This window comes from Polypterus senegalus, chromosome 8 (assembly GCF_016835505.1).
Source record: "Polypterus senegalus isolate Bchr_013 chromosome 8, ASM1683550v1, whole genome shotgun sequence".
NCBI lineage: Eukaryota > Metazoa > Chordata > Cladistia > Polypteriformes > Polypteridae > Polypterus > Polypterus senegalus.
Genome location: NC_053161.1, coordinates 164,237,395 through 164,249,938, shown reverse-complemented (window position 1 = coordinate 164,249,938; position 12,544 = coordinate 164,237,395). Strand labels below are relative to the sequence as shown.

Here is a 12,544-nt window from a genome sequence, read left to right as displayed (position 1 = left end):
GGATGTTTGTATTGCATGTAATCAAAATACAGGCAGGAGACGAGTTGAAAACTGAATTTAATGCTACTAACTGTCACGATGAATACTGTATCAAACCATATGGCTTAGCCAACACACCCGTTGTATTTCAATCTTTTGTTGATGACATCTTTTTAGATGTACTGGTGTATAAATATTGATATCCTAATTATTTTCATATCTCTCTCCCAAGACTCAGAAGTACAAAAGGTAAATGTGAAAGTGATCTAAAAATATTTAAGAGCCAATCATCTTTTCGTATAATTTTAGAATTTCAAATTTCATATGGACAATTTTTTTGGGAGGGTGTAGACGACCCTATCTCCCGGACACAGACAGGCAGGACACGGGTTCACTCAACACCCGTGTTTATTTACATTTTATGCACACGTTACCACCACCACAACATACAGTCCCTTCTTGCCACCAGTCCATCCGCCTCCACTCCTCCTCAGGCTTTGTCTCTTTCCTCCTGACTCTGGCCCCTCAATGAAGTGAGGCGGCTCTTCTTATTCAGGTCCCGGGAGTGTTCCAGGTGTCTCATCACTATTACCTTGAATCATTCCCAGGTGCACTGGAGGTCCTCTACAGGGCTGTGCAGCCCCCACAGAACTCAACAGGGCTTCACCAAACTCCAGTTCCTGACATGCTCTGCAGGAATCTATGGTGCCACAGCCACCAAGGAGAGCTGCCCCCTAGTGTCCCATGAGAGGTATTGCCTCATCAATGCCCTTTCCCCTGGTCCTTCCACCCTGCTGGCGTCCTGGCCAGGTAGTGGCCATGGCTGTCCATCACAGAGTGAAAAAGTAAAATAAAAACATGTCATGCGTTGCAAAGGATAAAGCAAAGTTATTTCTAATACTGAACTGGAAACAACATGAAAACATTGCTTTAACAAGTTGCTTTTACTGTAGTTTTATAAAGAAAAAATAGTAATAAATTTCAGCTCTTGGTCAGAGAATTAAATGGAAAAATCACAGAAACTTCTGAATAAACTGAAGCCCAATTAGCTTTTGAACATTTGAAAGGACTCTACTTAGACATATGAATTCATAATTGCAGTTCATTGTAGGGGGTACCTCTATGCAGTAATCCTACATGGAGTGGGGATAGGGAATAGAGTGTGATCATCAGAGTGGTGACCCAATGTGTGACCCATTTCATGACCCTCTACCATTATAAATGATAGCATTGTGACCTAATTGTTAAGAAACACTGTAATGATAGACTATTTTTTTCCAAATACAGTGGAACCTCAGGTCACGACCGTAATTCATTCCAAAACTCTGGCCACAACCCAAATTGGTTGTGACCCGAAGTAATTTTCCCCCATAGAATTGTATGTAAATACAATTAATCCGTTCCAGACCATACGAACTGTATGTAAATATATATTCTTTTAAAGATTTTTAAGCACAAAAATGGTTAATTATACCATACAATGCACAGTGTAATGGTAAACTAAACGTAAAATCATTGAGAAAACCTTGAACAGAGAAAACTAACATTGCAAGAGTTCATGCTATAGCCTTACGAACCATTTGCTGTAAACACTTTTTTTTTTTTTTTAATGAGTTTTAAGCACAGGGAACAAAACAAACATTTGAAAAATCCTTAATTTATACAAAAACTAACCATAAATAACCAAGAAAACTAACCTTTGTGATGGATGTCCGGCAAGAGTTGCCGGCCCTCACCCCCAGGCCGCCAGGAGGAGCTCTCCCAACAACATGGACGTGCCCCGAGTTCCAGCAGGGCCTCAAGGACTTTGTAGTTTTTATACACAGCCCTGCTGGATACCTTGGGGACCACAAGGAGTCGCTGTAGCGAGGCTCGTAGACTCATATGTGCCCTATAACCTGGAAGTGCGTCCTGGTCACGTGAACGGGAGGAATGACGTACTTCCAGGTTGAAGAAAAAGAGAAGTTTTTTACCTGACCCGGAAGTGATAGAAAGTCACATGGACTGAGGGACAAACACTTCCGGGTCAAGGACTGTTTTGATTTGGGAAAATGGTTCAAGGGGTTACTTATTCAATTATAACATATAAATACATATGAATAGTATAATGCAGTAACAATAGGTTATAGAAATAAATATATATGCTTAAAGAGACAAACTTTTATACTTACAGTAACATACATACAGTAACATACATCAAAAGACCCAGAGCCATCATCCTAGACCAGTAGACTGAGGGAGCCCGCATGTCAGTCTTGTCAGAGGACCAACTCATTTTTGTCTTTCAAATACAGGGTGGTGCGCGCTGTCCCCACGGTTGAGCATCCAAAGAAACTGAGGGCGGAACCTTCCCTTATATACTAATTAGGTGTCCTTGCCCAAAAGCGGCCTACGTGGAAGCAGTGTATGCAGAAGTGATCAGTTTCAGCCTACCCCCTCCTTCCACGGGACACGGCGCTATTTTTCTTCTACTCGGCCTTGAGACTAGTGCCTGATACCAGAAGACACAGTAATATGCTTACATGTGAAAAAAGCCTCTCGAAGTGGAAAAACAACTCCTTACATAGCCTTGGCTGTATCTTTAGAACATTCCCGGCTGTTTTTCCCAAAACATTAGTCTCTGTAGCTGATTCTGCGCTAAAGCGACTAACGCCCATCTGCTCTCCTAATTCCCCCTCCCTCTCTTTATTTCACCTTTGCTTTTTACAGAGAAAAATCCTTCCATTACAAGGACTATAAAGGAGTGTGGGAAATCCCAGGCGGACGAGCTGAGTTGGGAGGCTGGGTGGCTAAGCGTCTGGGAGTGGAGGATTGGTTTATTGATTATTGTGTATTTGTTTATTGAGTATTGTGGAGAGGAGCGTTCTTTGTGCACATTATTATTATAATAATAATTGGACTTTTTATCTGGTGTCTGACGTGTGGTCTGAGGGTACAGGGGTGCGAGGAAATCCTAAACTGTCACACCTTGCATGAGTCGAGTTCTGGCATGAAGGAAGTGAGGAGGAACTGGGTGGAGAGGAGATTACAGTTTTGAGGTAAAGTCTGTGACAATGCGGGTTCGCTGGTTGCTCCCAGCTCGCTTTCGGCAGCCCTTAAACCCGTCACCGTCGGTAATGTTACCGATGAGCACGACAGTGAGGCACTACAACGGAGCAAGGGGATGTTGCAAAAAGTGCCAAGTGCTTTTTACAAAACAACAATCAAAAACAAAGTCCAAATTAAATAAAGCGCAGTGCTTTCAGAATCCTTCAATAAATGAATAATCCCATAAAAACAGAAGTGAAGTGGAGGTTAAAATCCAATAGAAAAAAAAGTCTTCATTAAATACAACAAGGTTAAAACAATGCTGGAAGCAGTGTCTTTAAAAACAAGCCAGGTGCATTCTTTAACTGGTGACCCCTGCTGCCTTGGCCTTACGTGTCCAGCTGTCCTTCTTCTGGTCACTCCAGCTCCTTGAACACTCAGCTGGAGCGACCGCTTCCTTCTGCCCCACCGCGTGTCGGCCAAACACCCCTGCTTGGGTTCACTGTCCAGCTGCCTGCCTGCGAGCACTTGCTCGCTCATTCACACCGGTTCTTTCCACACTGCTTCCTGCTTACTTTCTCACTCCGCAACCTCCATCTTTCTTTTCTTCTTCTTCTTCCCTTTAGCCACCTCGCAGTTCTATTTATGAAGAGGACATGGCAGCTGTAGCATGGCATTTATTTATTTAAAACTGGCCTCTTGACCTGAGCTGTGGACCCGCCTTACCACAAAGTCCCTCTGCGTGATGCACGTCTGACCGAGAACAATGTACTGTACAGGGAGAGACTGAACACGTGCGTAAATCACCAGCGCGTACGAACCGGAAGGGAAACTGGCTTGTTCATCACCTGTGTGTGTGGTCGTGAACAGATGCAAAAGTTTGGCAAACTTTTTGGTCGTTGTTTCCTGAGAGGCATTAGCTCTCTTGGAAATGTGTTCTTTTAAAATTGTGGCATATTAAATAATTAAACAATATCATAATATACCAGAAAAGGCGATATCCCTCCCATCGTGATTACGGCGGTACAAGAATCACATGAGAAAAATTTTGGCTTACATTTACTGACAGTTAACACGGTTACAGACGGAGAGGCGCATGGACAGACTTAATCCAGGTGGGAAATCTGGATTAACACCGTCGGCCATTTTCACGTCACCACGCTGGGTGGTGAGCTTTGTCGATTCCGCCTCTAAGGGTCTGGCTGTTGTCCAAGCCTTTATAATGTCTTGCTTCACTTGCTGGTCTTCTCTGTCTCCAAACAAGGGCTGAATTCCTTCTCCACAAAATACAGAAATATCATAGTGCTTACATGCCGATTCTCATTCTCCCAATAAGGAAAGAAGATTTGTGCTGATAGAGGACAGAAATACCCTAACCTGTGTTTAAGCGGACTATACAAGCCTCCAGTTGTCTTTGGCTATTTAATCCAATGCTTGGCTAGCAATTCTAACTGCTGACCCCTGTGTGCCAAATTTAACATGCACATGTGAATAAAACTCATAACAGTATTGTCCAGATATAGTGACATAAAGAAAAATGTAGTATTACAGCCGTAACCCGATTTTGTACGTGTTCAGAGACGTTTGTGACCCAAGCTTCCACAGTACTCAATTTTTTACTGTTAAAACATTGGCCTCTGCAAAAAATCTCCTCTTCTTCCTTTTTTTTTTTTTTTTGCCCTCTCTCTCCAGCTGCTCCTGTTAGGGATTGCCACAGTGGATCATCCAAAATTGTTGTCCGCAAAAAAATAAATATTTTCCTTAAACGTACTGCATAATTGCATGGGTTCTCCTTGTCGGTTGCCCCACACACCTCCCAAAAAGGCTGTCCGGCTCTTCATATTTGCAGCAGTAGATTCCTGACTTTAGCTAATTTAGCTAAAGTAGTGCACGAAAGCTGGAGGAAGGCAGCCTGATACAGTGCGTTTACACGCAAAGTTGAATAGGAAAAGCGAAGGTTTAGGTAGCTCCGGTGCTTGCATAACGTGATTGCTCACTCGTTACAGAGCTTTTTTAGGTAGCTGACCATCCTTCAAATGACTGCTCACTGTGGCCACACAAAGGGGAATTATTTTCATACTTTGGGGGGTTTGCCTGTTGTAAAGGGCTCCTCTGAAGGCACTCAGTTTCGTGATGGAATGACAGAGATCACTTTGACATTACATAAAAGCTGAAGGTAACAATCTAGAATATCAATTCAATAAATGAAAAAAGGAAAAATGATCACAGTGAAAAATGACATTTGACAGTTGCGGTGCATCTAAAGCAATGAGTTAAATACTCTACTGGCTCTCCTAAGACTGGCGTGGTAGGGGTGTCTGTCTGCCCCAGTGATCCATAGACCAATGTCTGGAGATTTGTGCCCCTAACTGGGGCTTTATGATTTTTGGGAACATATCTATCTGATTGTTATATTTTTTGACCAATATTTTCACTGTGATTTAACCTGTGCTTAGTGATGAGGGAAATGGTGGAGTATCATTTTGCATACAGTTTTGTGAAATTGAAGCTAAACTTCATTTCAAATGTGATTTCACAAGCTCCTCTCATTTTGTAATCTTATCTCTTAAACTAGCTTTGTCAGATTGTTAGGTTTTGTTTTGAAAATAAAAAAAACTCCAACTCTTATAAATTATGGTCGATTTAATCATTTTCCCTTTTATGATTCAATAATCAAGTAGTGGACTGATAAGATAAGTGCATAATGTGCTGCATTATCCCTTGAACTCATCCTAACCTGGCATGGTTTATATTTCCCAGTAATTTTTTGTGTGGAGATTTAGTTAGTCGAAGAGAAAAGACCAGAAGCAGAGCAAAGCATGAGTGGACTTTGTAATAGTCTCCACTGAATTAAAGAGAACTTCACTCACTCCTAGAACCAGACTTTGGGAGTGTAGAACATTGGTGGTCATCCAATGTCCCTCATAGACCAGGCAGGAAAGAATGGAAGGTGGGATGCATGTATATTAGACCTTTGCAAAGAATGTTACTTCACCGGTGTGTGGTATGAGTTTGGGCTCGTGTGGGAGACAGAAATTCCAAGCAAGATACAGTATAGTGGGACTCGCCTGTGCACATAGAATTGGCTTTGGAAACTCTCAAGCAAGGCTAATCTTGCATTTACTCTTGACGTTTCCACACAGAGAGACTTTAGTTGGGTATGTGGGTACTCACAAAACCTTGACTGGGTGCACAAAGATGGATTAGACAGCAACCCAACTTAGATTTAGAGTTGCAAACGAGAACTTTCACAATTATTTGTGGCTATGTACCATAACAACTATTCAGAATAGTTGACCTTTGTAGAGACTTTGTATTCAGTGTTTAGAAGGATCCAACAGGATCTCCACTTGGTGCTGAGTTGGCTCAAGTGGAAGTTCAGAATGAGTTAACCCCACCTACAGAGGAGTTTCTCCAACATTGTCACAGCACACACAAGGATGTAGAGACTGAAGAGACCACATTCAAGGCCCCTGCAAAGCGTTCTGGACAGAAGCTGGTTGGTTCCTTTCACGATGATCAATCAGTATTTAGAGGATACCAACAGTTTGGAAAACTCTCAGGATGAATGATGAGTGATTTGGTGTAATGTTTGTAGGAGAATCGTCTAATGTGACTGAAATGAATCAAAAAGGTGGCAGCCACCTGACTTTGATTAATGAAAAACTGACTGAATGAATAAGTCAACAAGACAGAAACACACACATTAAATACACTGTAAAACAAAACAAAATTCAATTCAATTAGCACAAATAAAATGAAGTAATACACACCCGTTAAATTATAATGTGGAGTATAAATGGGACCATCACAAAGCTGACCAAGTCTTGGTTTCACCTTCCTCACCCCATCCAAGACACACACTATTAATTATGCAGATCATTGGTTTTCTCATGTTTTATTTTTTTTTTTTTCTCCCAGATGACTGCAGCTCCTGTGGGTCAGCGCATTAATACGTCCCTTTGTTCATTCCCGTTTTGTTTTAGTGGTATATAATAAATATATATTGTGATATCTAAAGATTATCACTTTTTACTTCAATTAATCCAACAAAAATCAACATAATTTTGAACAATATTTGAATGAACATCATGTCAAAATTATGGGGCAGTTCTATAATGTTAACAAAGTGTGACCAATAATGTTGTGAATTTTCTTTATCACACATTGTCTGTCTGGTGTTCTTTTCAAGCTTCTGAGTAGTTGTAATATAGTGTCTTTTCACATACAACGTAAGAATAAGCAATTGTAAGACTTTTCAAAGTTTGTTCATAAATTCAACAAGCATTACTTTTAATGTTGTTGACTGTCAATTTTAGGGTAGTGGATTACAAACTAAGCTCTTTTTTTTTTCTTTTACACTTTGCACAGGAATCAAAGTTCACGACTCTTCTGACTGTGGTAAAAGATTCTCGGAATTGAATAAACTTCGGAGCCATGAAAGAATTCACACCGTGAAGAAGCCATTTTGCTGTTCTGAATGTGACAAGCAATTCAATCAGATGCATAGTCTTCTCTGTCACAAAAGAATTCATGCAGGAGAAAAGCCATATTCTTGTGCTGAATGTGGTAAACAATTCTCTGAAATGAACAAACTTCAGAGCCACAAAAGAGTTCACACAGGAGAGAAGCCATACTGTTGTTCTGAATGTGGCAAACAATTCTATCAGAAGCGTAGTCTTCAGAGCCACAAAGTAATTCACACAGGAGAGAAGCCATATTGCTGTTCCGAGTGTGGCAAACAATTTTATCACAAGAATAGTCTTCAGAGCCACGAAAAAATGCACACAGGAGAGAAGTCCTATTGTTGTTCAGAGTGTGGCAAACAATTCTATCAGAAGCGTAGCCTTCAGTGCCACAAAAGAATTCATACAGGAGAGAAGCCATATTCTTGTGCTGAATGTGGTAAACAGTTCTCTGAAATGAACAAACTTCAGAGCCACAAAATAATTCACACAGGGGAGAAGCCACATTCTTGTTCTGAATGTGGCAAACAATTCTTTCAGAAGCGTAATCTTCAGATCCACAAAGTAATTCACACTGGAGAGAAACCATATCGCTGTTCTGAATGTGGTAAACAATTCAATCAGAAGCGTAGTCTGCAGAGTCACAAAGTAACTCACACAGGAGAAAAGCCTTATTGCTGTTCTGAGTGTGGCAAACAATTCTATCACAAGAGTAGTCTTCACAGCCACAAAAGAATGCATACAGGGGAGAAGTCATATTGTTGTACTGAGTGTGGTAAACAATTCTATCACAAGCGTAGTCTTCAGAACCACAAAGCAATTCACACAGGAGAAAAACCTTATTGCTGTTCTGAATGTGGTAAACAATTCTCTGAAATGAACAAACTTCAGAGCCACAAAATAATTCATACAGGGGAGAAACAATATTCTTGTTCTGAATGTGGTAAACAATTCTATCATAAAAGCAGTCTTCAGAGCCACAAAAGCATTCACACAGGAGAGAAGCCGTATTGCTGTAGTGAATGTGGCAAACAATTTTCAAAAAGAAGTCATCTTCAGGACCACCAACGAATTCACAAAGGAGAAAAGCCATATAGTTGTTCTGAATGTGGCAAACAGTTTTCACAACGATGCCATCTTCAGAGCCACAAAAGAAACCATACGCGAGAGAGGCCAAATGATTCTTCTGACTGTGGTAGTTTTCAGAATCATGCCATCTTCAGAGACACAAAAGAATTAACACAGGAACAAAATGTTTAGATTTGACACATGTTGCCAAAGCAACTTTCAGTTATGGAAATTTGAAATCATCACAAAGCGTAAACTTTGAAGAATAGGTAATACGAGAACTTGACTAATTGGTGACTTATAAATAACTGGGAACTGATGAGGGTGCAGACATAAACAAAATAGAGGACAGATGGAAGATCAGGATTGAATATACAAGATGGGTTAAGGCGAATGAAGGCAAATACATGTGTTTCAAAAACTGTTCACCCATTTCTAAAGTGAGCATATGTTGTTTTGTATATTTTTGCCGTTTCCAAAGGACTGCAATCACCAAACATTATACATGGTTTATGTTGCATTGTAAAGGGTGTTAATTACAGGTCTGCCATTTGGTGGAAATTAAAAAATTCTGCCGCTCCAGAGTAAATAATTATATGATTATCTAGTGTATAGACGCTACCTGGGATTAATAATGAGCTGAAAACTAAATCCTTATTTGGTAACCAGCCATTCCACAATTTACCTACATCGATCTTGCTTGAGTTTGGAGCCCAGGTCTTCACAGGTGTATTTATGATGTCCCCATTCCCCACAAAAATAACAAAATCCCTTTCTTTGATGCCTGTCATGCTAACTTTCATAGACTTCTTTATTTCTTTGCTTTGCTCCCTTTTTAATAAAACAACTGATTCTGCTAACCCCTCTATGTTTTCTCCAGTGAAGAAATCAGCTTGTCACTTTGGGATTTGATTCCTCATGTTTAAGTTGTATGGTGTCAAGTATTTCACTGATTTGTTTCTAACTTGGGACCCATAACTGGATATTGAGCAATCTTACAGTATTGTACACTTAAGAGTGGAATATGGCAAGCCACAAGAGCAAAAATGGACAGTTCAGAAGATGGAGCAAGAGCAGATATGTGTAAGGTTCAACTAAAAACAAAGACATAGGAACACAAAAAATAGATTTATCACTGAAAATCAAAAACCTGAAACACTTGGAATGAATGGTTAGAGGTTGCTGCATGCCACCAGCTTATACATTGTTGTATTAATGATATCATCAGACCCAACCTCACTAACCATCCCCAGGCAACTGAGCAATGGAACCACAGGACAGTATTGTGGTAACTGTCAATTCTAGGAAAAAAGCCACCTCTGCCTTTTCTTATATTGTTCCTCTGTGTTATGAGACCAGCTGAACCTGTCAATGATGTGGACCTACAATTACGTATAGGACTGCACCATCTCTACATCCACTCCTTGAACGGTGACTGGATATCGAGGCTGTTAGGTGTGGCTGAAGTAAATAATGAGTTAATCGCTTTTGCTGATGTTTAGATGCAGACAGTTCTTTCTCTACCTGATTCCTCTCCTCTAGTCTCATCCTGCTTTATCTATACACCCCATAATTGCTAAATCATCGGAGAATGTCTGCAAGCGACATGGTCTGGTGTTTTCTAAGAGAAAGGGAGACAGGACAGCGCTGTGTGGTACTCCAGTGCTACTCACATCCACATCAGAGACACAGTCCTTGAATCTCACATACGGAGGTGGTCTTCTGATATCCTGCCATCCAGTATAAATGTTTTTTTTTCTTTTGCAGTAGCACACTACTGCCTTTCGGCTTTTTACTTTTTTTTATGTTCATCTGCCATTCTGAAAATATATGTTGTCATTTATCTTGGAGTATAAATGAACTGCTTGTGATGGTGTATAATTTATATGCTTGTTCTTTCTGCTTATGTTTGTTTCTGCCATCCTTGACATTTAATATTCTGGTTTTAAAATAATTCCAATCAGGTAGAACTTGAGGTTTTATGGGATAGGGTGGTGTCGCTCCTCAAACGCGATAGACAAATGTCCAGGACACCAGGTAAAATCAATTAAAAGGTATTTTAATTCCTTTCTTTTCTATTAATGGTGCCTTTAAGCACCCCGGCCACCATACACAGGTAAGTAACGATAACTATAATAATAATGATGGTGATACACAATCTCTCCTCCACACCTCCCAGCAAGCTCTGTCTTCTACCTCCCAACTCTGGCTCACTTGCTGGGTTCCCAACAATCCTTTATATAGTCCTTGAACTGGAAGTGTTTCCACTCTTCCTCTCACGTGACTTCTCAGCACTTCTGGGTCAAATAGAGAGCTTCAGCCTAGAAGTACTTCAGGGCTTCCATCGCCGTGACTTTCGACCTTTATGTAAAGTAAAAATCCCCCAGTCTTCCTGCAGGATCTCCTGGTGGCACCCACAATACTCAGCGAGGTTGTGAAGCCGAAGTCCAGATCCCATGGTGCCTAGCGGGAATCTGGGGCACTGCTAAGCTGCAGGGAAGCCGCCATCTAGCATCCTAGCGGAGGCAGTGTCCCAAATTAGCAGCCTTCCGCCATCCTTCCGATCTTTGGGTGTCCCGGCCTGGTTGAGCTGACGGCTGTCCATCACAGTGGTCTGTAATGAATTTACCGAAGTATTTCTTTGTATCTGCTTCATGTACTCGGAGGAAAACAGCATGGAAGTGACAAGTTCTACATTGGATCTCTGTGGCTGTGCCAGTCAACTGAAGAAGCCAACACCATACCAACGCAGGCCCCACTTCCAATCGACAATTACACTTGTGCTCTCCGTTGCTGTGTTTACAATTCTGTCTGTACATGAAGTCACTCCAAAACATTGTGGCTGTCTAATTAAAGCCAGGCGCAGGAGTAGCAGGGACTGTGAATTTCCAGCATGACCACAACATAAATGAAAATAATTATAAAACAGAGGCAAAATACTTATGTCACGAGAATGTCAGGCGTATCTATTTAAATTATTATTCAAAACATGTTACATATGGGGCATGCTGACTGTCAGTTTTCTCAAAGACCCCTTCTTTAAAGTGTGTTTCATGTCGCGCCATCTCAGCTTATACTACTTCGCGTGCTGTGGACATGGACGGCTGTAGTGTCCTGCGAGGGAATACAAAATGCCAGAGAATGTTTTCTTGTTGCGGGAAAAAGACTACAGGGGGTATTCTCCATACATGGATTATGGGTTTAGTAGGATTAAATTGTTGATGATTTAGCATGATTCTAGATCTGTCAGTTTTTCAAAACTCTTGTTGGATGTGTCGTCATAGCAACAAATTATAAACCTCAAACCTGCTTGGGATCCGGTTTGTTCAATATGTAAACAAGAATTAGCCTGCACACTTAACTAATCTCTGTGCATGGAAATCCATTCACCCGTGGCCTCGCCATTCATAGATGAGCCATCGATTGCAATCGGTGCGTAGATAATAGGAAGAGGATTTCCAGGCGAGAGAGTTTTGCACAATAGTCAATATCCTTTAACCTGCTTGGATGATCGTCTTTTTGAGAGAGATCGCTCCAGCTGAGAGGGAATTTTATGCATCAGAAATATATTCGCTCCTTATATTAGGAGTGAAACTCGGAGAAGTCGAGCTCTCGCGATCACATAGACCAGGGGTGTCAAACTCCAGACCTGGAGGGCTGCAGTGGCTGCAGGTTTTCATTCTAACCCTTTTCCTAATCAGTGACCAGTTTTCACTGCTAATTAACTCTATTAGCCTTCATTTTAATAGCCCTCTGCTTAAGGATTCTTTCTCTGAATTGATTCCTTTCTTCATTAAATGGCAGCCAAACAGAAATGAGGCAAGAAACGAGCCAACAGATGACCAGCTAAATCGGGCCTTCAGACTCCAACCAGTTTCACAATGAGAAGCTGATTCTTGCTGTTAATTAAGTCCGTTATTTAATTCCATGGCTTGTTGGTGCTCTCATTCTGCCACAGCAGACATTTCCAGATTTTTCTGTTTTTTTCTAAGACCACCATCACA

General features: G+C 41.0%; 1 protein-coding gene across 1 annotated transcript in view; it reads left to right on the top strand.

Annotated features, from left to right (window-relative positions):
- The window catches only part of LOC120534676 (zinc finger protein 729-like), a 73,414-nt gene that overhangs the window by 24,247 nt on the left and 36,623 nt on the right, over positions 1-12,544 (top strand). The window contains exon 3 of the mRNA XM_039762267.1: positions 7,378-8,726. Coding sequence (XP_039618201.1) covers positions 7,378-8,726 — 1,349 coding nt within the window. The remainder of the gene's footprint in view (positions 1-7,377; positions 8,727-12,544) is intronic.